Source organism: Balearica regulorum, chromosome 11, assembly GCF_011004875.1.
Source record: "Balearica regulorum gibbericeps isolate bBalReg1 chromosome 11, bBalReg1.pri, whole genome shotgun sequence".
NCBI classification, from domain to species: domain Eukaryota; kingdom Metazoa; phylum Chordata; class Aves; order Gruiformes; family Gruidae; genus Balearica; species Balearica regulorum.
In genome coordinates, this window is record NC_046194.1 from 1,454,921 (window position 1) to 1,475,092 (window position 20,172).

At 58.3% G+C, this 20,172-nt stretch overlaps 1 protein-coding gene and 1 long non-coding RNA gene across 3 annotated transcripts in view; both read right to left on the reverse strand.

Moving 5' to 3' along the window:
* Window positions 1–11,847, reverse strand: part of EFNB1 (ephrin B1) — a 49,185-nt gene extending 37,338 nt beyond the window's left edge. Inside the window, exon 1 of the mRNA XM_075762982.1 lies at window positions 11,571–11,847. Coding sequence (XP_075619097.1) covers window positions 11,571–11,686 — 116 coding nt within the window. The 5' untranslated portion in view covers window positions 11,687–11,847. The remainder of the gene's footprint in view (window positions 1–11,570) is intronic.
* Window positions 11,848–15,882: 4,035 nt separating this feature from the next.
* Window positions 15,883–19,265, reverse strand: LOC142603326 (uncharacterized). 2 transcript variants are annotated; one of them, XR_012837235.1, is made up of 6 exons: window positions 19,162–19,265; window positions 18,960–19,062; window positions 18,648–18,833; window positions 17,953–18,045; window positions 17,497–17,632; window positions 15,883–17,313 (listed from the first exon to the last, which is right to left on the reverse strand). It is a non-coding gene; the product is annotated as an uncharacterized LOC142603326 (long non-coding RNA). The 2 variants fall into 2 exon arrangements; XR_012837236.1 differs by having other exon boundaries at window positions 19,166–19,220.
* Between the last annotated feature and the right edge of the window lie 907 nt (window positions 19,266–20,172).

Consider the following 20,172-nt stretch of genomic DNA (forward strand, 5'->3'; position numbering starts at 1 on the left):
GGCAGGTTGAGCTGTTTGAAACCGCTCGGGCCAGCCCCTGGTTTTGGGCTAAGTCCTGGGTTTTGCTCGCTGGTGCTGGCAGGGCGCTGGAACACACACGGCCCCAGCGACGAGGGGAGGCAGCATCTGGAAGCAATTATCCCACCGCTCTTGTATCTGTCACCCGCTCCCCGTCCTCGTGTAAGGAAACCATTCGTACTATCAACAAATCTCTTCATCTTTAATGAACTAGGAAAGGGATTCTCACCCCCTCCCCAACAAGAAGCAGGCAGCAGAGCTTTTCCCAACGGAGAAAGGGCAGGCAAGGTCCTTCCTGCCAGGTCACGGGCACACAGGGGGAAGCGGGTGCACCAGGGACGGGCACCTGTAGGTACCTTCAGAAGAAAGCACTCTCGGATAAGAAATACAAAAATTTCTCTGCTCCATCTGCGCACTGGGACAAAGCTGTGGCACGTTAATGCTTCACTTCCAAGTTTGATGTCCCACAAGCCTCTGACTGCTTTACAGGGATGGAGGAACTCCTGGGAGCTCTGCAGGACGGTCCATACGCCTCCATCCTCAAACCACGTGCCTCCGTCCTCAAAGAGGAAAAAAGTCAGGAGGAAAGGACCTTGCCCGGGAGAGCAGGAGCCAGGAGGACCCCGCAGCCCTCGCCTGCCCCGGGGACAGCAGCAGTCGTCCCTGCACTCTCCTTGCCACTGCAATGCATCCAGGCACAACACGCAGCCTGCGCCCCGAAAGGAGTAAAACCCAGTCGAGAAGGGATGCTAGGTGGGCACCGGTGCTCTCCCGGCCGGGCGGCACAACCAGCAAAGCCCCAGCCCCGAGTCAGCACCCTAAAAGGGGGCACCCGCCTTCCCGAGCCCACGGGCTCGGCGCAGCAAAGGGAGGTGGTTTTGGAAGACTTTCGTGCCTCTCCTGGATGTTATGAAACCAGCCAAGGAGCATGAAACTGCCTGCCGTGGGTGGGAGCACCCAGGGCTATATGAAGAGTGCTGTAGGATTCCTGCGTGGTATGGGAAAGCACGCTGCGCTCCCCCACCCCGCACACGCCCTTGCAGGGTATTTTTTTTTTTTTCTTCTCTCTTGAGAGAGAGAGAGTCCAGGTAAGCACAAACACCCAGCGCAGCCCCACATGAAGGGGGTAATTAGGGAAGCAGCGCCCATCGCTAACCAAGTCAGGGCAGAGATCAAAAGCATCATCAAGTGTTAAACCTCCCTGGAATCGGGAACTGCTCCTGGGAAGGGACTCGCGTGGGACCCCCTGGCCCGGGCCACGTGGGATCGTCACCGGAACCGGTCCCTGGGAGGGTACCGGCTGCTCCCCACCTCTACCCTGGGGTGCCATCCCCTCCCCAGCCTTTTTGGGAACAAAATTGAATTCTGCAAAGGAAAACGAGGGGAAAATCCCAAGACGTGAAGCTGGCCTGTGCACCATCGCATGCCACCACCAAACCCAGCGGGGGCTGTGCCCCCCCCGCCACCACCTCCACCACAGCTACGGGGACGGGGGGTTCCCGCAGAGCCTCCCCGGCACCCATCGCTTGCACGGAGGGAACACCGAACCAACACCCCCAGCATCCCTCGCGTGGGCTCTCCTCCCTCCTCTATCCCCGCCAAAGAGCTCAGGCAAGTGGTAAAAAAAAAAGAAAGAAAATAGGAAAAAGTTCTCCTAGTGCAGCAACAGGCACAGGACGGAGGGATGGCAGAGGGCTGGGGGGGCCAGGACAGACCCTCCTCTCTCTCTCTCTCCCTCCGCCGACGCCAGCCCAGCACCGCTGCCTTGCCAGGCTGCTGCTGCCCCAATTATTTCAGCAATTAGCTACAGCCGAGGCACCGCTAACGGGTACTGGGGAGGGAGGCACGCCACTGGAGAGCACGCACTGGCACGGATGCGCAGGCAGAGGCTGCGTCCTCACAGAATTTACATGAAAGAAGAGAAATACAAATTTAAACCCAAATACAGCTGAAGGGGAAATTCCAGCCACCTCCAGCCCTTCCTGAAAGCCCAACCCAGCCGGGCCCCCCGTGTGCCTCGGGCGGTGGGGACCATGGGGCACCGCAGCCCTGCCCAGGGAGAGAGAAGGGGGCTCTGCACCCCCTGACAGCACTGGGATGGCCCTTCCCCACCTCCTGGGGAAGCATCTCCTCCTCCTCCTGCTGCTGCGAAGGAAGCTGGGAACAATGGGATGCACCCGTGCCAGCTCCGGAGGGGATGCTCATGGACCACCCGACTGGCTACGCAGGGACAAGAGATGTGCTGGGAGGGACAGCCGGGTAGAGGGGGGACAGGCAGCGAGCCAGAGCGCAGGCAGCTGCCGAGACCCCATCTCTGGCTTGGTGCGCAGCACCCCATCCTGCCAACACGGGCAGGGGGGACACGACGCGGCTCAGCGAGAGGTCACTATGGCAGGGGCTGCACAGAGCCCCCCCCAGCTCGTCCTCGCAGGAGAGGGGGTGCTGGCTGATGCATTGACCAGACCTTCTCCTAAAAAAAAAAAAACCTAAGAAATTTTTTTTTTTTTTTTTACATTTCTTCTCTTAAAATAATTGAGTAATTGGCCGAGCCCCAGTTCCGTGCTGGGAGTGGATCCCAGGTTCACTCTTGCATGAAGCGTTCATTACAGACATCAGAAGGAGGAGAGGAGGGCAAGGCAGAGCCCGGCAGGCCGGGGGAGCGGGGCGGTGCCCACAGCCAGGTGGAAATTTCCCACCGCGCCCAGAGGGAGGAAGCCCAAAAATTAATCCCGGCCGTCCCCCGCAGCGCACCCCAGCCCCGGGCAGGGCCTGAGTCAGCCGGGGCGAGCAGCACGGCCCCCGCGCCCCGGGGAGCGCACGGGGCTGCGAGCACGTGCGAGGGAGGGGGTGCGCTCCCCCCAGGGGATGCGGCCCCCTCCGCTCCCCCCTTTAATCCCCAGCCCCAAAGCAGAGCCCTTTTAGGGGAAAGTGTAACGCAATACCTGGAAAATTTCTCCCACCCGCTCTCTGCTGCCGGCTGCCAAATTTAAAACATATTTGCTGCTCAGCCTTGAAGAAACGTAACCTGCTGCTTAATTCCAACACGTTTATTCTTTGGGGGCAACGAAAAAATTCACACTGCCGCTCGTGGCTCCTTTCCTTACACCCCGCAGCCCTCGGGGGTGGGAGCTGCCAAAAAGCTGCCTGGGAGCCGTCCACCACCACCACCACCACGCAAGCACCGAAACGCCGAGGAAGGGCAGGAACCTGGCTCTGCCCATCCCGCCCTGCCTGCGGCACCGGTGCAGGCAGGGCAAGAAGTTTTTGCCCGGTGAGTAGGTGCCCTTGAGCCCCAAGCAGCAACTCGGGGTGGGGGGGGTGCCACCGGCCCGAAAGCCCTTGGGATGGCAATGCACCGCTCTGGAGCAAGGCAAGGGGCAGGGACCACCGCCCACCCACAGGGACAGGACCCCCATCCTCTCCTCGCCTGGCGGAGCCCCCGGGGGGTCCCCACGCAGCCCCCATCCCTCGCCCCACCGCCCGGGCTCCTCGGCAGGAGGAATTTTCCAGTGGGGCTGGAGCAGTGGAAAGGGGCTGCGGCAGTGCGGGGCTGGGGGAGGGCACAATGTGTTTAGCAGACTGAGCGATCCAACAGGGCCCATTAAAGGAAACAATTTGTAATACAATAATTATTATGTCGTTTCTCTGGACTCTTTCCTAAGCCTCTCTTTAAACAGTTAGAGGCTTGACGTGCCCGTATAAAGCAGCCATGAGCTGTGGGGCTGAGGATGCTTAAGTGCCCACATGTGCCAAGACCAGGCGGGCAGGGCGGACGCACGCCGCTCACCCCACGCTCTCCGGAGGGATGGGACCTCATCCCGGATCGCTCGCAGCCCTCCAGGGATGGCAGGGGGATCGCTGGCTACCCGAGGGGAGCCGATGCTCCGCAGCCACAGGGGGAGACGCTGGCACATCCTCAGCATCATCAAATGAGGGGGTCCTCTCCCCGCACGCCGCTGGCTCCGGAGCCGCGTTTGCCCGAGATCATGGCAGGGGCCGCATCCTGGCGACGCGGCCGGGACCCGCAGCTCCTCCAGCTCTGCTTTTATGCTCTGAAGTTCTCGGCCGCACATCTGAAGAAAGCGGCGGTAGCGAACAACAGAGCGAGAGCAAGCAACACAAATCCCCAGGATAATGAGCCTGGAGGAGGGACACGGTGGGCTCTGTCTGAGGAGGGAGCCGTGCTTTTATTGGAGAGGCCTAAAAGGGCTATAAATCCTCAGATTCAAAGGCGAACTCGAGCTCTTTCAAGTCTGAGGAAGGCCTGGGATGTGTCAGCCGGGAGGACTAACCACGCCGCGTCCCCTGCTGAAGTGGCCTCTTCAGCAAAGCCGCGCTGCAGCCCGGGATATTACACCCAGATCCTTTCCATATGCTGCCCGCCCGGCCGCAGGCAGGGGACGCCGGCAGCCCCGCCGGCACGGGGGGAGCCCGCCCTGACCCCCCGCCCAGGCAAAACCCGGCCGCCCCTCACTTTCGGGGGGGGGGGGGAAGAAGCACCTTTACACTCATTCCCCCTTTCCAACGCACATCAAGAACTTGCCCCCCAAAACCCTGGTGGGAGGCAGGGGGCCGCGGACCTCCCCCTCGCGTTCGGCTGCAATACTACAGCGAGCCCAGACAAAGAACGCTGGAGCCCAGCACCACCGTCGCATCCCCCCGCACCGCTGCCAGACCCGAGCTGCCAGCCCGGCCCGCAAACCCCCACACCGGACTGTGCTCACACGATTCAGAAACCCATTAAAACGCTAAAATCGGTAGGAAAGAGAAGAACGCATCGAGTTTCAGCCTTGCCACTAATGCACGTGCAGCCACAGACGCTTCCCGGCCTTAACGAGAAGGAAAACATGCAACTGCTCGGTGATCGATGTTAATGGTGTAAGAGTATTTATCGCTGATAAGCTGTGAAAACGCACTTTGCCTGTTCTGAAGAGCCTACCCAGGAGCTGCTGGGTGCCAAAAGCCAGGCGGGACAGCCAGTCCCCAGGCTGGGCTCACCCTGCCGGCTGGGGGCTGCTGGCCAGCCCAGGACAGAGGTTGCGGAAGGTGGGACGCTCGCGTCCCATCACCGCACACGGAGTGGTGAGGCAGGCTCGGGTGCCACCAAAACCAGGCAGGACCCTCCCCCTCCCAGGGAGGGCACCCACCCCAGGCCTTCGCGCCGCTTCCGAAACTCCGGCCTGAAGGAGCAGGGACAGAGAGCTCGTCCAGCAGCCCCCGAGCATCCCACCCCCAGCACCTCCACGTCGCTGCCAGCAAGAGCCGACCCACCTCAAACCTGGTTAGCACGAAGCCGCTCGCCGCAGCCCAACCCCGCCGACGGCCGGGCCAGCAGACGCGGCACACGTGGACGTACGCGCAGGCGCAGCATCACGGCGGGACGAAGCCCTTGGAAAACACAGAGGGAAGTTCACCTGCCCCCCTGCTCCGGTTCTCCGTGCGGCCCCCGCGGCAGCGCCGCCAGCAAAGCCCGGTCCCACGGAAAGGGGGAGCAGCCCACCTGGGAAGGGCCGGCTGCGGGTAGGAAAAGGTTATTGCAGAGCAGCCGGGCAGGGTTATAAATAGCTGGCATTTTTGAAGTGCAGCTGCTCGGCTCGGCAGGGGCGGCACTGCCACGCCGGCACCTGAGCCGGGTCGGATCCCACCCGGGGGGCGCCAGCAGGGAGAGCTCGCTGAGGAGAAGCCACCGCTCGCTGAAACACCACGAGTAGCCCCCCAGGCCTGCCCCCCAGGCCTGCCCCCCATTCTCTGACCCTCCCCAGGGCGGAGGGTGCAGGAGGCCCCCCGGAGCCTCCCCTCCAGGCATCGCCCACGAGCTCCCGAACCCCCACCCCACGCACAAATCCAGCCTAACCAAGCAGGACATTTAGCCCCGGCCGGTCCAACTCGTCTGGGACCGAGCCTGGCCAGGCTGGCAGAGCCGGGATCCCGAGGCTCCAGCACAGCCACGAGCAGAGCACCGGTGCTCCGACCGGAGACAACGCGCAAGGGGCAAGAAAAACCTCCGCCAAGGATGCCGGGCGTGTGCCGAGGGTTGCCAAACCTCTCCACGAGCAGGCGGAATACCAGCACCACCCCTCCCGCTCACCGGAGGGGGGTTTTCCCTGCCATGCCACCGGCCCCAGAGCGAGGGACTGGGAGGAGAAAAGCGTCGGAAAGCAGCAGAAAGGACCCGGCTCTTTGGAGGCGAGCACAACAAAAGCCCCGCAGCACCGCTGCCACATTCCTGCCCAGATGTGACGCCACGATAGCGCCGAGCCCAGAGTCCTCCTCCTGCTCTCCCGATACAAGCAATCATTAATTAGACACAGAATGGATTTCAGCTTTGTTTCTCCCCACCCTGTTTCAGCTGCCAGACTCCAAGTAGCATGTGCTACTGATCGGTACAAGATGTTTTCCCACCGGACCCCAGCGCTCCTCGGGCAGACCGGCTTCCCAGCCTCCGCTCCGCTGACGACGGGGTGCCCTGCCAGCGACGGGGTGCCCTGCCAGCGGGGCAGGGACCGCAGAGCCACGGGGGAAGCTGTGGGGCAGGCGGAACCCAGAAATCCTGCGTGGAAAGAAGGGGCTGTCCCTACTGCTCAGCGCCCAGTTTCCAGGGGACAACCCAAACGCGTCCCGACGTGTGTCGTGCGCGGGGCTGCACGTGCATCGCAGCTCTCCGCGATCCCCCTGACCCGTACAAACACGCGTGGGGCTCCGGGAGACCCCTGCCCACCCAGCGAAGCTGCTCAGAGGGGACCCCTGCCCACCCAGCCGGGGCCAGGCTGTGGGTATACCCCTATTTGGGACCGGCATCCAAGCAGCAAGTTCAAGCCAGAAGCGATGGAGTCGTTCAGGTGCGGCGGCGGAGGGGAGCACCCCCCAGCTCCCCCCCAGCCCTGCCTGGGCCGAAATGGCACGAGAGCCCCGTCCCGTCCCGTCCCCGCTGCCACGCGGCTCCCAGGAGCTGGAGCAGCTGTTTTGCTCTGGAGAAAGCTACGGCTCCTTTTACAATCAATCAGCCACCCCATCATGGCTCTTTTTTTTTCTTTTAAAGGAAGCAGTTAAATCCATTTTATAGAATCCAGTGGTATTTACCCAGCTACTGCAATAGCCGCAGCCCTGCCTTCACTTTTTTTTTTTTTTTTTAATTTTTAATTTAAGTTAATGAAGCCATTCCCAAACGACACGCAAGGAGCCCCGAGTGCTCCTTTCCTCCAGGCACAGCAAGAAGGGGAACCTCGCCACCGACACGTGGGACGGACACGGGGGGAGCGACAGCAAGAGCCCTCCGTGCTGGGAGGGCACTCGACAGCCCCACGCCGGGCTCCCTCCACCAGCACAACCCCACGGCACCCAGCAAAGGGTCCCCCCAGCACCGGAGCGCAGAGCACCCTCCCAGCACGCTCGGAAAGATCTCCTCCATTCCAGAGGGAAACTCCAACCGGGACGCAGACTATCCAGGCTCGCTTCATCTAAACCAACCTTTGGAGATCAAGCAAAGCCCTGGGGAGGCAGAGGTGCGCGGGGGGGGCCGTCGGATCGCTGACGGGACCCCCCCGCGCCCCCCATCCCCGGGGAGCCCCCGCTTCCCAGTCTCCAAAGTCTCCATGAGCCAAACGCAGCTTTTAATTAAAAAGAAGCAGCGTGTTTTCACTATTTCCCCAACTCCTTATACTGCAAAGCGCCTCATGCGCCCACTGGTACGGTAATTAAATTACATCTGCTCCGACAAGTGTGAGCCCACCGATGCAGAGCTGCAGGCCAGCCCTTCCCCTCGGAAACAGCCTTCCCGCGAGCACTTTGTCCCTTGTAAAAACACATTAAAAAAAAAAAAAAAAAAGCAAGGATAGGCCAGGCTTCAATCGCAGCGCTTACAGAATTCTAAGGGACACCATAATGTCATTAAAGACAGAATAAAAATATCACAAAGGATCAGACTTGTCTGGTTGCTTTTTTCCCCGCCTCCACGTTTTGTTTTTTTTTTTAAAAAATAATAGTTGGTCTTGTTTTTAGAAAGTTGCTGGGTTGCTCTGCAGAGCTAGCGAGAGAGTGGAGCCGAGTAAAACTTTATATAGGGGAAAGAGAGAAAAGCAGAGCCGAAACGACCCACTCTTCGGAGCCGCGCGGATGATGTGTCCCATTTCCCCCACCTCCTCATTAAAATACTTTCTGGAGAGGCAAATTCCAGCCTGAAATGAATTTTCCAAACCATATTTTATTAGGAATGCTTCCTTTTAACGGTCGGCACAGGAACCCACCAGGGTCAATATTTCTCCAAAATTACAGCCAAGGGAGTTCAGGAAGGATTTAGCCAGAACTTCTCCTGCAATTCCCGGCCGTCCAACAAGAGCACGCTCCCTCCATCCCCCGGCTGCCGGCGGCCGAGCGGCAAAAGGGCCGATTAAATCCCAAAACACCCTCCCTCCATCCCCCCCCCCCCCCCCCCCCCAAAGCCGCCTTCGGATGCGATGGAATAAAATTAAAACCATATTGGCTCCCCGAGACCCCTTCCGAGGGGCTCCGCACACATCCCGGGGAAAGCTCGCTCAGGCAGGGTCAGATTTAGCCTGAGCTTGTCCCAAGCGCAGGTTTGTGACTATTATCACCTTTTATCCACCAAAAGCATTTCTCGGCCTATTTCTCCCCCCCACAGAATTAAAGACACAGAATTATCCACAATAGGAAGACGGTGACAATTACACCGCTGGCTTTTTGACACGCACCTAAGGAGCCGAAGGGAAACGTCTCCCTAGCGCAGCACACAGCGCTGCGGCTTAAGCTGGTCTTAACTCAATTAGGAAATCGTTCCTTCTATCGGCTGTGTTATCAGCGTCCCCCTGATAACCACCACGAGATCAGGAACCTCCCGGTGACGTCCCAACCGAGTTATAAGCCCACACTTTGTAAGCGCAACCCCGAGCTGCCCAGGGGAGAAAAGGGCAGAAAAATATTTTCATTATTTACAGTGACACCACCAAGGCCAGACGGGCCCAACTCGCGACGTTTTCTCCTTCTATCTGTTGGAAAATTCCACTTAATTATGTTATTTTTAAGGGCTTTAGCTCTCTTTACTCTAAAAACAAGAGTTAGAGCTCGGCAGAGTGGGGCAGAGGGCTGGGCCGGGCCCGGCCCGCAGGAAGGGGCTCGAAAGCCCAAAGCGCGGTGGCGAGGGCGCGTGGGGGGATTTTAATGCGTCTATCCAGGGAGTAAGCCCAGTCTAACAAAAAGCATGGCTTCTCCTCAAACTGGAACCGGACTTTGTACAGCAGGCGGTTCCCCAGACGGGTTTTTTTGCTCAACTTTGTTCGCAGGCAGGGGCGGCCGTGAAGAGGCTCTGCCCAACGCCACGCAACCTGCAAGAGTCGGAGGCAGGAGCGTTACGGGAGACAAGACAGTGTGGGACCCCGGACACAGACCCCGAAGACGAGGGTCCAGGCTCAGGCCGCACGGACGCAGACCGACGGGCGCGAGCGGGAGCATGGCCGGGCACTGCTGGCCCTCACCGTGGCAAAACCCAACCGTCGCTCCCTCCCCAGCTGAGCCATTTCTGGGTGGGAACGCCGACATTTCGGGCGCTTCCCACCTTCTCCCATCCCTGTGGAGTCACAGGGCTGGGGAAGCACCCCGAGCCCCCCGGGGCTGCCGCCCCACGCCAGGCGTCCACGGGAGCCATCCCCAAGCAAGCAGAACGCGGCACCGAGGGCGGACGGCCATCGTGCTCCAAACTGGGGGGAGGGAGAACCAAGAACCACCTCGGCCCAGCCCCACATGCCCCGCTGGGGAGGGACGCCTCAAGCCCACCGCACCCGGGGCGCGCTGCCGGCGCAGATGGGGAGGACGGTGGAAAACTCATCGGCGTGCCATCCCCCCAGCTCCCGGCGTGCCCCCCGCAATCGCCACCGCCTCCGCCCAACTTCCCAGGCCTTGGAAATTTAATAAAAGCCAAGAGCGGCCAAGTGGACTGGGGCGACATGGCGGCCCCCACCACCAAGCCAAAGCCATTTCTAACCCCAGCCGCCCTTTTTCAGCTAAAACCGTATTTTCCGGAACCGATTTGCATCCCCTTCGCCGACATCGCGGACTCGCAAACGCACCGGATCTATTCCCCAGGGTAAAGGCTCTTTCTGCTCCCAGCCAACGGACGCATCTCCGAAAAGAAGGAAAGAAAAAAAACCCAAAAACCCGCACCAGGCCAGAGAATTCACTTCTGGGAGCCCTCACAGCCGCCCCAGCCCTCGTCCCAGAGCGTGTGTGCACACGCGTGTGCCAGCAAAGTTGCTTTTCTCCCCCCACAGACAAAAAAAAATTAGAGAGATAAACGTTTGGTTGGAATATAAGCGTCCAAGCAGGAAGGTCGTCCAAATTATGTCGGTTCTCTCCAACCCTCAAAAACTCTTGGATTTTTCTTTTATTTTTGAGAAATGTGGTGGAGAGGGAGGGGGGGGAAAAAGAAAAAATCAGGCTAAAAGCAGGATATTTTTTAGACCGAGAAGGGACTAAGACAAACAAACACTCCACGATCTACAAGATAAAGCCCAGCAAGGGGGCTGCCCAAACCGCCCCGCCACCGCCAGCCCCAGCCAGCAGCGACCGAGCGCCTTCCTCCTCCTCCTCCTCCTCCTCCTCGCCCTTCATCCCGGCGCGCTGGAAAAGCCCCTTCTCATTGTTCCTGCCCCTCCGCCGGGGCACGGACACGTACGCATCCACACACCGCACGTATATTTATATATACATATATATAATTTCGCTGTATGTATATAGGCGGAGCAGGGCTGCGGTGAGGCTTTGTTCGGACCCGGACCGCCCCGGCTCCCACCGCCGGCAGACCCCCACCGCGGCCTCCGTTTAGAAGAGAAAACCCAGGGGGGGGAAAAAGGAAAAAAAATCCCAATAAAAATAAATAAATCCAACTCTAGCGTCGGCGCGGTGGAGGGGAGCGGCGGTTCGGGCCTCCAGCACCCTCCGGAGCGCGGCCAGGCGAGGGGCGGCGGCGCCCGCGGAGCCTCCCCAAATCCCGGGGAAAAAAAAAAAAAAAAAAAAAAAAAAAGAAGCGAAGGAAAAAAAAAAAGTAAAATAAAACCTTTTTTAAAATTTAAAAAAATAAAACCACCACGGTTTAAAAAAAAAAATCAAAAATCATTGTAAAGGTAAGAAAATCTTTTAAAAGGTAAGAAAATCTTTTAAAAGCAAAAGACTTGTTAAGGTTCAGAACCCGCGAGCTCCGCACCCTCCCGCCCGGCACGGTCCGAGCCGCAGCCGGCCGGAGGGTCCCTGCTCCAGCCGGGGGTCGCTCCTCTCCGTCCGTCGACCGCAGCCTCCAGCCGCTCCTTCGCGGTGCGGGGATTTTTTTCTTTAAAAATCTTGCCGTTTTGATTAATTTTATCTTTTTGACATTTCCCCGACTTTAAGCTCCGGATTTCTGGGGGGGGGGGGGGGGGGGGGGGGGGGGGGGGGGGTTGTTTTTTTTTTTTTGTCTTTTTTGCCGGGGGGGTGCCTGGCAGGTTTCCCCCCACCACCACCACCACCTCCTTCTCCCCGTTCCCCCGCGCACCCTCCGCCGCACGTACTTGGGGTTACCGGCGCTCCAGGACACCGGTTCCAGGCTCTTGGCGAGCGGCGCGGCCAAGCGGCACAGGGCGAGGAGGACGCCGAGCAACCACCGCCCGCCGCGGGGCCGCGCCATCGTCCCTCGGCGGCGGGACGGGACGGGCGTCAGGCGCCCATGCCGCTTCCCCGCCGCCTTCCTCCGTCTCCCGTCCCGCCGCCGCCTCCTCCTCCTCCTCCGCCGCCGCCGCCGTCCCCTCCCGCACAGCGGCGCCGCCCGCCGCGACGATCCTCTACTCCTCCGCGCAGGCAACGCAACGGGCAGCCCTAAGCGGAACGACCAATCGTTGAGCGGAGCGGGGGGGGGCCTTGCGGCGCGGGGACACGCCCACTTCTCTTCTTAAAGGGCTCGCGTACCTTTTTTTTTTGTTGTTGTTGGTTTTTCCCCACCCCCTCCTCCTCCCGCCCCCTTCCTTTCCCGGTCACCGCTTGAGGGAAAGGGGGGGACGGGGACGGGGACGGGCCGTCGGGGCGCCCCAGCGCCCCGACGGCCCGTCCCCGTCCCCGTCCCCCCCCCCCGCCTCATTCAGCCGCGATCCAACAGCGCCCCCTAGCGGACGCCGCTGGCCCCGCCCCTGCCCGAAAACCGCAGGCAGCGCTGCCTGCACTCGGGGAGAGATCGGCCGGGAGATACCGGTTGATCCGGCTTTGAGGGCGGGATGAATCCGGTTTAGGCTGATTTAGCCTTAAATCTGACATAAATTCACCTTTTTTTTTGGGGGGGGGGGAGTTTTTTCAATGTATTTTATTTTTATTTTTTTTTTAAGTTTTGGAGGAATTTGGGGCAAAAAAAAAAAAAAACAACCAAACCCCAAACTTCATAATCTGTTCGCTTTCTATTAAGAAAAAATTTTTTACAAATCTCTGGAGTCAGTTTTTCTTTACAAAAATAATAAAAAACCCCTCTGGAGTTCGTTCAATTCCTATTAATTAAAAAAAAAAACCCAACAACCCAACAACTCTGGAGTCAGTTCGCTTTTTATTAAGAAAATTAAAAAAAAAAAAACCGCCCCACCCTCAAGTCAGTTCACTTTATATTACAAAAATAAGAAAAACAAACCTTTGGAGTCAGTTTAATTTGTATTAAGAAAATTTAAAAATACACAACTCTGGAGTCATTTCACTTTCTATTACAAAAAAAAATTAATAAATCTCCAGAGTGAGTTCTCTTTCTAGTAAGGAAATTTAAAATAAAACTTGAGTTAGTTCGCTTTCTAGTACAAAAATTTAAAAAAGCCCTCCGGAGTCAGTTCACTTTCTTTTACGAAAAAATAATAATTAAAAAAGCCCCTCTGGAGTCAGTTCAATTCCTAGTAAGAAAATTAAAAAAAAAAAAAAAAAAAAAAGAATCCAACAACCTCCAGAGTCAATTTGCTTTCTATTAAGAAAATTAAAAAACCCACAACACTCCGGAGTCAGTTCACTTTTTATTACGAAAATTTTAAAAAACTCCAGTCAATTCGCCTTCTATTGCAAAAATTGGAGAAAAAAACCCCAAAACCCCTCCGGAGTCGCTCACTTTCAACTAAGACACTGTTAACCCCCCTCGGTTTGCGACACCCCAGACGCATTTGTCTCCGCTACATTTTTTTTTTTTTTTTTTTTTCATTTATTTCTCTATTTCTGCGTTTCTCCGCCGGCACCTGGCGGGGCAAATCCCCGCCCTCAGATTTGGGTGGAGACGGGCGACCTTTCCGCATTTGACAATACCATCGCGACGCGGGGCGCAGCGTGGCGCTGAACCCGGGCGTGCGGGAGGGGCTCGCCCCGTTCGGGTGACGGCCTCCTTCGAAAGAGAGGAAAATACCTGAGGAAGGAGAAAAAAAAATAAAGAAAAAATAATATATCTCTCTCTCTCTCTCTAATGATTATGTTCGTTTTTTGGAGGGAGGGTTGAGAGGCCACCTGCCCTGGCCCGGCTGCGTCCCGTGGCTGAGCAATGGGGAAGCGCTGCCTGCCCTGCCTGCCCTGCCTGCCCTGCCTGCCCTGCCTGCCCGCTCCTTGCTATCCCTGCCCCAGCATCTCTGCCGATGACATCACGATCGGTTGCCATGGCGATGCCGGCTCTCCCGGCACGGGCTCAGGTGGGGATCCAGAGCCCAGGAATCCTTCAGGAGCGGGATGCTGGTCCCACGTGTCCCCCCTCCCGCCCCGTACCCCAACGCACCCCGACGGGCGGGGGGGGGGATGGAGGCAGCATCGCTTCGGGGTCGGACCCAGCGGGGACCAGTTTGGAGCTGAGCGGTGCATCCCGGGGGTGAGGGACCGACCGCTCACCCACGAGCACCCAAAGGTGCCCCTTCGTTGCGGGTGCCACGCCTGGCACGCCGCGATGGCTGCCCGCCGCGTACGCGCCCGGGGTTTATCGCCTCCGCCCGCGCAGGAACGTCTCGGCAGACACCAGAACAAACACTCGTGAGGTGGGAAGGGCACCGCGGCGCGGCGAGGGGTGTCATTCCTGGCGGCGGGGCACCTCGGAGGGGTGGGCACCGGTCCGGGAGGTCGGGAAAACCCTTCTCGCTGCTTTTCCCACCCAGCCCGGTAAGGAAATCGGTGGTGCCGAACCGGGGTGGTTCCTCAGACGGTTCTGGGTAAAACAGAAAATAAATTAATGGGGAAATGGTTCCCGGGACACGGGGCCGATTGGTGTCCTGGAGGGCCGAGGCAGGGTCTCTGAGCTGTTGTGGGGCAGGGGGGCAACGACACCCATCCTTCTCCAACAGCCCTGGGCCTTGTGAGCGACCCTCGTGCTCTCACGAGGAGCTGGGTGTGCGAGAGGAGTCACGAGGAAGCTGTCGGCCAGGGAGCGATGGGCAGTCACGGCTCCTTCCCTTTTTCCGCCCTTCGCCTTCCCCAGGGTGAGCAGGGACGTCCCCGTGCGCTGCGCCCGGCCACGAGGCAGGGGAGCGTGCACGGAGAGCGAGCGTGCACGGAGAGTGCGAATGGAAAGTGTGCATGGAGTGAGCACGCACAGAGAGAGCACACACAGAGAGTATGCACAGGGCGAGCGTGCATGGAGAACGCGCATGGAGCGAGCACGGAGAGCGAGCGTGCACGGAGAGCGCAGAGAGAGCAAGCGTGGCGTGCGCACAAAGGGCGAGCGTGCACAGAGTGCACACGGAAAGTGTGCACGGAGCGAGCGTGCACGGAGAGAGCACACAGAGACTGTGCATGGAGAGAGCACCCACACATGGGGAGCGTGCAGGGAGCGAGTGTGCACGGAGAGAGCACACACCCACGGGGAGCGTGCAGGGAGCGAGCGTGCATGGAGAGAGCACACACCCACGGGGAGCGTGCAGGGAGCGAGCGTGCATGGAGAGAGCACACACCCACGGGGAGCGTGCAGGGAGCGAGCGTGCCCGGCTGGGGCACACCTGCCAGCAGCTCTGGCTGCAGCCCAGCCGCGGCCCCGGCAGGCAGGGATCAGAGGCTCCCGCTGCGCCGGCCCCAGCCCTCCCACCTGTCCGGAGGATTCGCGTGCCGTACGTCAGGGGAAGCGGCGCCTGTGAGATCCCGTGCCGAGGGCACGTGTGCGCACGCAGCGTGGGGGGCGAACGTAACCACAGATGCGGCGCGGCCCCGGCCCAGCTGCACGAGGCGTTCTCCTGCGGCACGGCCAGCCAGAGCCCCCGGGGAGCCCACCGAGGTGCGGGCGCGGTGCAGAAGAGGCGATGCGGGATTTGGCCCGCGCTCCCCGCTCCGGCAGCGAAGGGCGGCCCTGGCTGCCTTTGATGTCCTGAGCCGGGACAGCTGCCCCACGTATTAAATGACTGCGGGCGTCACGAGTTTCGAGGGACTCGGCTCCCGCGCAGGCTCCCGGGAGGGTAACGCTGTGCCGGGCTCCCTTTCTAGTGCCGGGGTCTCCAGCAGCCCCCAGACCCGACACCGCCCCGCCCGCACATCGCGCCGGCCCCTTCCCACACCGTCACTACACCTGTACTCCAGCCCCTCGGCTTCCAGCTCCCCCCTCTTCCACCTCCCTTGAAACCTAATTTAAACTGCTAACGCAATTTCGGGGGGTAGAACCCCCCGATTTCCCACCTGTTTCTTTGTTATTCCTGAAATGCCTCATTCTAAAGGGACCAGGTGAGACAGAAGTTGTTGTACCCCCTTTGGTAAGACCCAGCATCACCCCCAATCTCCGCGGCTCTCCGGCAGCTCGCCGTCGCTCCCCTTCCTCTCGAGCAACCATGGCTTGCAGTTTCTTACCATGCACAATCACACCCTCATCAAGTGATGATCTGCATCCCAAAATGTATTCCACAGCCACTCCATATTTAAAATACCTGAGAAATTTTACAGCAAAAGAGTAATGGGATAAAACAGAGCAAAAGAAAATTTAGGCTGAACACCAGGAAAAACTGCTTAGTGCTGAAATCTGTTCGGCCGCGGGATGGTTCCCCGGGGGAAGCGTTTGAGTTATTTAAAACTCACCTAAATAAAAATCGGTGGGGAATCAACTTCACTCATCCCAAAGGCATGGGCACCCTGGGACCTGGTAGATTTTCCCCCTAACTATTTTCTGGGATGAAGCGGATGAGATCTCACCGGGCTGAACTCCCGCAGCACGTGGATCCCAAACGGCTTTGCAGAGAGGCGCAGCCCCTCGCCCCTCGCGGAGCTTTTCCAGGGAGACGGCCCCACACAGGTTGGGGCCAAAATTCATGATTAATCCAACCCTCTTTCAAAAAAAAAAAAAAAAAAAAAACCAAAACCAAAAAAACCAACCCAGGGATTTTTGAAACGCCAGGACATCGGATGCGTGGAGATGTCTGACAAGCCTTGTACCTATTAAATAGCAAACAGCTAGGCAAAACGGGTGCCAGAAAGCCAGCGTCGCGCTGCTAAATCAGAGGATCAAATTCAGAAATGAAGGTGATGTCAAGGATTTGCCTCTGCCGTGATTTATACCATCATTCTTGCGTGCTCCGGCTCCTGGAAACTTGCACCTTCTGCAGATGTGCTGGCTGATTAAAATGATGCAACATCTTCGCTAGCTGTGTAATATGATTTAAATTAAAAGCCCATATTCTAACTGAAAATCTGCTACGGCTGCCTGCAGCCCTGCCATCGCCTCTGGCGCTTCCCACCTGCCCGGGGTGCCGGGGAGGAGCGGGGGGAGCGGCAAGGGGGGAGCTGGAGGCACTTGCACCGTCAGGGCAAGGACCGAGCAGGGAAATGCAGCAGCACAAGGCGATCGGGTTCCAGAAGGCACATTTTATGGGGCTGAGAAGTCTACTGCATAATGGTCCGGGGAAGGAAGTATTAAAATCTTTAACCAGTTTTCAGAGACGCGATAATTAAGGTGTTGTAAGCTACAATTGCCTGGGAAAAAAAAAAAAAAATAGGCAAGGAATAAGATTTTTATCACTTCAGAAGTGGCCACTCATGGATTTGAGGGTTAAAAAGAAAAAGAAAAAAAAAAAAGAGGAAAAAAACCAAAAAAGAATCCCTGCAAGAAAGAGAAAATGTAAAAGGCGGCTGAAGAAGGGTCGGGCCAGGGGCTGCGGGGAAGAAGAGAGGCAGAAAGCAGGAGGTGGGTGTGCAGCCACAGGCACTGGGAAGTCAGGGAACCTGATTCAGGAAAGCACTTAGCATTGTCCGAGTCCAGCCATTCACCGCTTTAATCAGGCACTTTAATGGAACTTGAGCACAGGCTTAATGCTTAAGCATCTTCAATGGACTTGCTCTCTTTCATCAGGACCTCTGGGGAGGAAAGAATATTGGCTTAAATTAATGAGGCCTCAGAAATGGGTGAGAGAGATTGAACTCACGGCTCTACTCTGCCTTCTGCGAGGAACGAGCGGAGGCAGAGAAGGCGGCAGCGGCCGGTCCCGCGCATCCCGCGCTCCCCTCCCCAGGGCAGCACAAACCATTTCCCCATCTCACCGCGTCGGGAGCAAATTCATTTCTTCGGCTGTGCCCTGGACGAGGGGCAGAGCAGAGGAGCGGAGCTGGTGGGCTGCCGAGGCGGAGAGGGCAGCGATGCCGAAAGCTGCATCCCCGGCAGGTGGCTGGCATCACCCTAAAACACGAAGCGAGAGCAACCGGGCGGCGGAAAAAGGTCCCCGGCATCCAGAAGTTACCGAAAGCCAAGCTACGCACGCTAAAAGTCCCTGCCAGAAGCAGATCGCCTTCCTCTTCTAAAGAGTAATGGCAACGGGTGAGGAGCAGTAGGGATCTATTTTTAGCTCTTTGAACAATATTGTAGAAAACATAATGAAAATGACTTAAATTGGCTGGTGTGTGAGCAGCCCTAAACTGCACGGTAATATATCCCAGCAGCAATATGGTGGGAATACATACATATATATATATATATATATATATAAGGTAGCAACCTACCCACTTGCGCAGAGCTTGCTGGAGGAGGAGGCAGGAGGTGGAGTATCTAATGGGGTACTGCGGAGGTCATTCATTAACATCTTCCTTAATGACCTGGCAGAACGCGTAAACAGCATGTTAATGACCTGGCAGAGAAGATAAGCAGCTTGTCAATGAAATTCCCGCGGATAGCCCGATGCGCGGGGCTGTGCGCGCTTCCACAGTCAGGGAAACATGAAAGGGGCCTAAATGGCTGGAAATACGCACAGGAAACTTAATGATTTGGGGGGGGGGGGGGGGGGGGGGAGGTGGAAATCTAATCGAATCTATCTGGGGCGAGTGATTAAAAACTTGTCGGAGGCGGGAGAGCGGCAGCCGACAGCTCAGCAAAGGCTGCTGGGGACGGCAGCGGCAGCAGGTCGGGTTTAATATGCAGCTATGCCGGAGCTCTTCTCATCTACCTCTCCGAGGGAAAACATAAAGTGCATTTTCAGGTCACTGATTCACCGAAAGAAGGAAAAGCCCCAAAAAGGAGCAGAAGCTGGAGGAATGGTATGTAAGCCAGGATTTTAAAACACATGGATCTGTTTTCTTTGGACCAGTAGCGGCTAGGGGAAGTCACAACAGCATGCAAATATCCCACAAGGTTTTAACACCAAAGGAAAAATGATTGAGGGTGGCAGAAGAACAGAAGGCGACCTCAGGCCGTATCCTACCCAAGGGGAAACTGCAGGGAGCCTGGAGGCCGTGCTTCGCACCACACCGGCGTCGTGCCGGGGCACGCGGCTGCCGGCAGAGGAGCCCGGGGCATCGCACCTCCGCTGCTCCCAGCATTGCTCTCCCACTTGCCGCAGCTTTGGCCGGGGCAGCAAATATGAGTGTTGCTGTCCCCAGGGTCGGACCTGCTGTCCCCAGGGTCGGACCTGCCATCCCCAGGGTCGGACCTGCCGTCCCCAGGGTCAGACTCACCGTCCCCAGGGTCGGACCTGCCGTCCCCAGGGTCGGACCTGCCGTCCCCAGGGTCGGACCTGCCGTGCCCAGGGTTGGAGCCGGTGGGTTTCTGCTAGCTGGCTGGAAGAGGCTGGCCACGTGTGCATGGCCACATCGTCACGATGCTGCTGCAGGAGGGACCTGGAGGGAAATGGGCTGGACAGGGTGAACTCTTCTCCTAGCTCCCAACCCACGGGCAGCCCCCCAGGGCAGGGTCCCCGCAGAAATCCCAGCACGTACCTACCCATGCAAGTGCCCCGAACAAGACGGTGATCTCACGTGAATGAGCTAAGTGCTGGCTGGGTCCTGCCAGGATTTACATGGGAGGCTCCAGAGAGTCTGTGTGTACTCACAACCCTCCCGCCGAGAGCCACAGCTCTCCCCGAGGGGAGGAGGAGCGGGGCTCCCTTTCCTGCTTCCCCACCCTGCCCTGCCAGCTCTGGCTCGCTGGCAGCCGTCCTGCGCCGGGCGGCCCACGCTGCCTCACCGTGCGGCTGCGCAGCTCTGCCAGCACCATCTCTGCTGCCCTAGACCAGCAAGTTCCAGCACCCCTACATCCCCACATCCCCACATCCCTGCATCCCCACATCCCTGCACCCCTGCATCCCTGCATCCCTGCATCCCTGCATCCCTGCATCCCTGCATTCCTGCATCCCCACATCCCTGCATCCCTGCATCCCTGCACCCCTGCATCCCTGCATTCCTGCATTCCTGCATCCCCACATCCCTGTGCCCCTGCATCCCCGCATCCCCACGTTCCTGCATTCCTGCATCCCTGCATTCCTGCATCCCTACATCCCCACATCTCCACATCCCTGCACCCCTGCACCTCTGCACCCCTGCATCCCCACACCCCTGCACCCCCACACCCTTGCACCCCTGCACCCCACAGCACATCCCCCCCCAGCCCATGTGTTGGGAGGGGACCCCAGTTTCCCACGGGGCACCAGGGCTATCAAATCCTCCCACTGAGGCAGAACACGGTGTTGTGCCGCCTGCTTGGACCGTCGGTCCATGCCCTGCCGCAGGTTTTGCCGATGCTGCCCGCGGAGCCCACGGCGGCGGCGTTGCTTTTCCAGGCACGCTGCGCAGGACGGGGCGAAAGGTAGAAGAGGAAAATGGAGAAATGACGCTTTATCTCAGCAATCGCAAAAGGGATAAACTGACATCATGAGTAGTTGCACAGCAGCGTTTCTTTTGTGGGGCTGGTAATTTGTGACAGTGAACATCACTGAAAATATCTTAATTAAT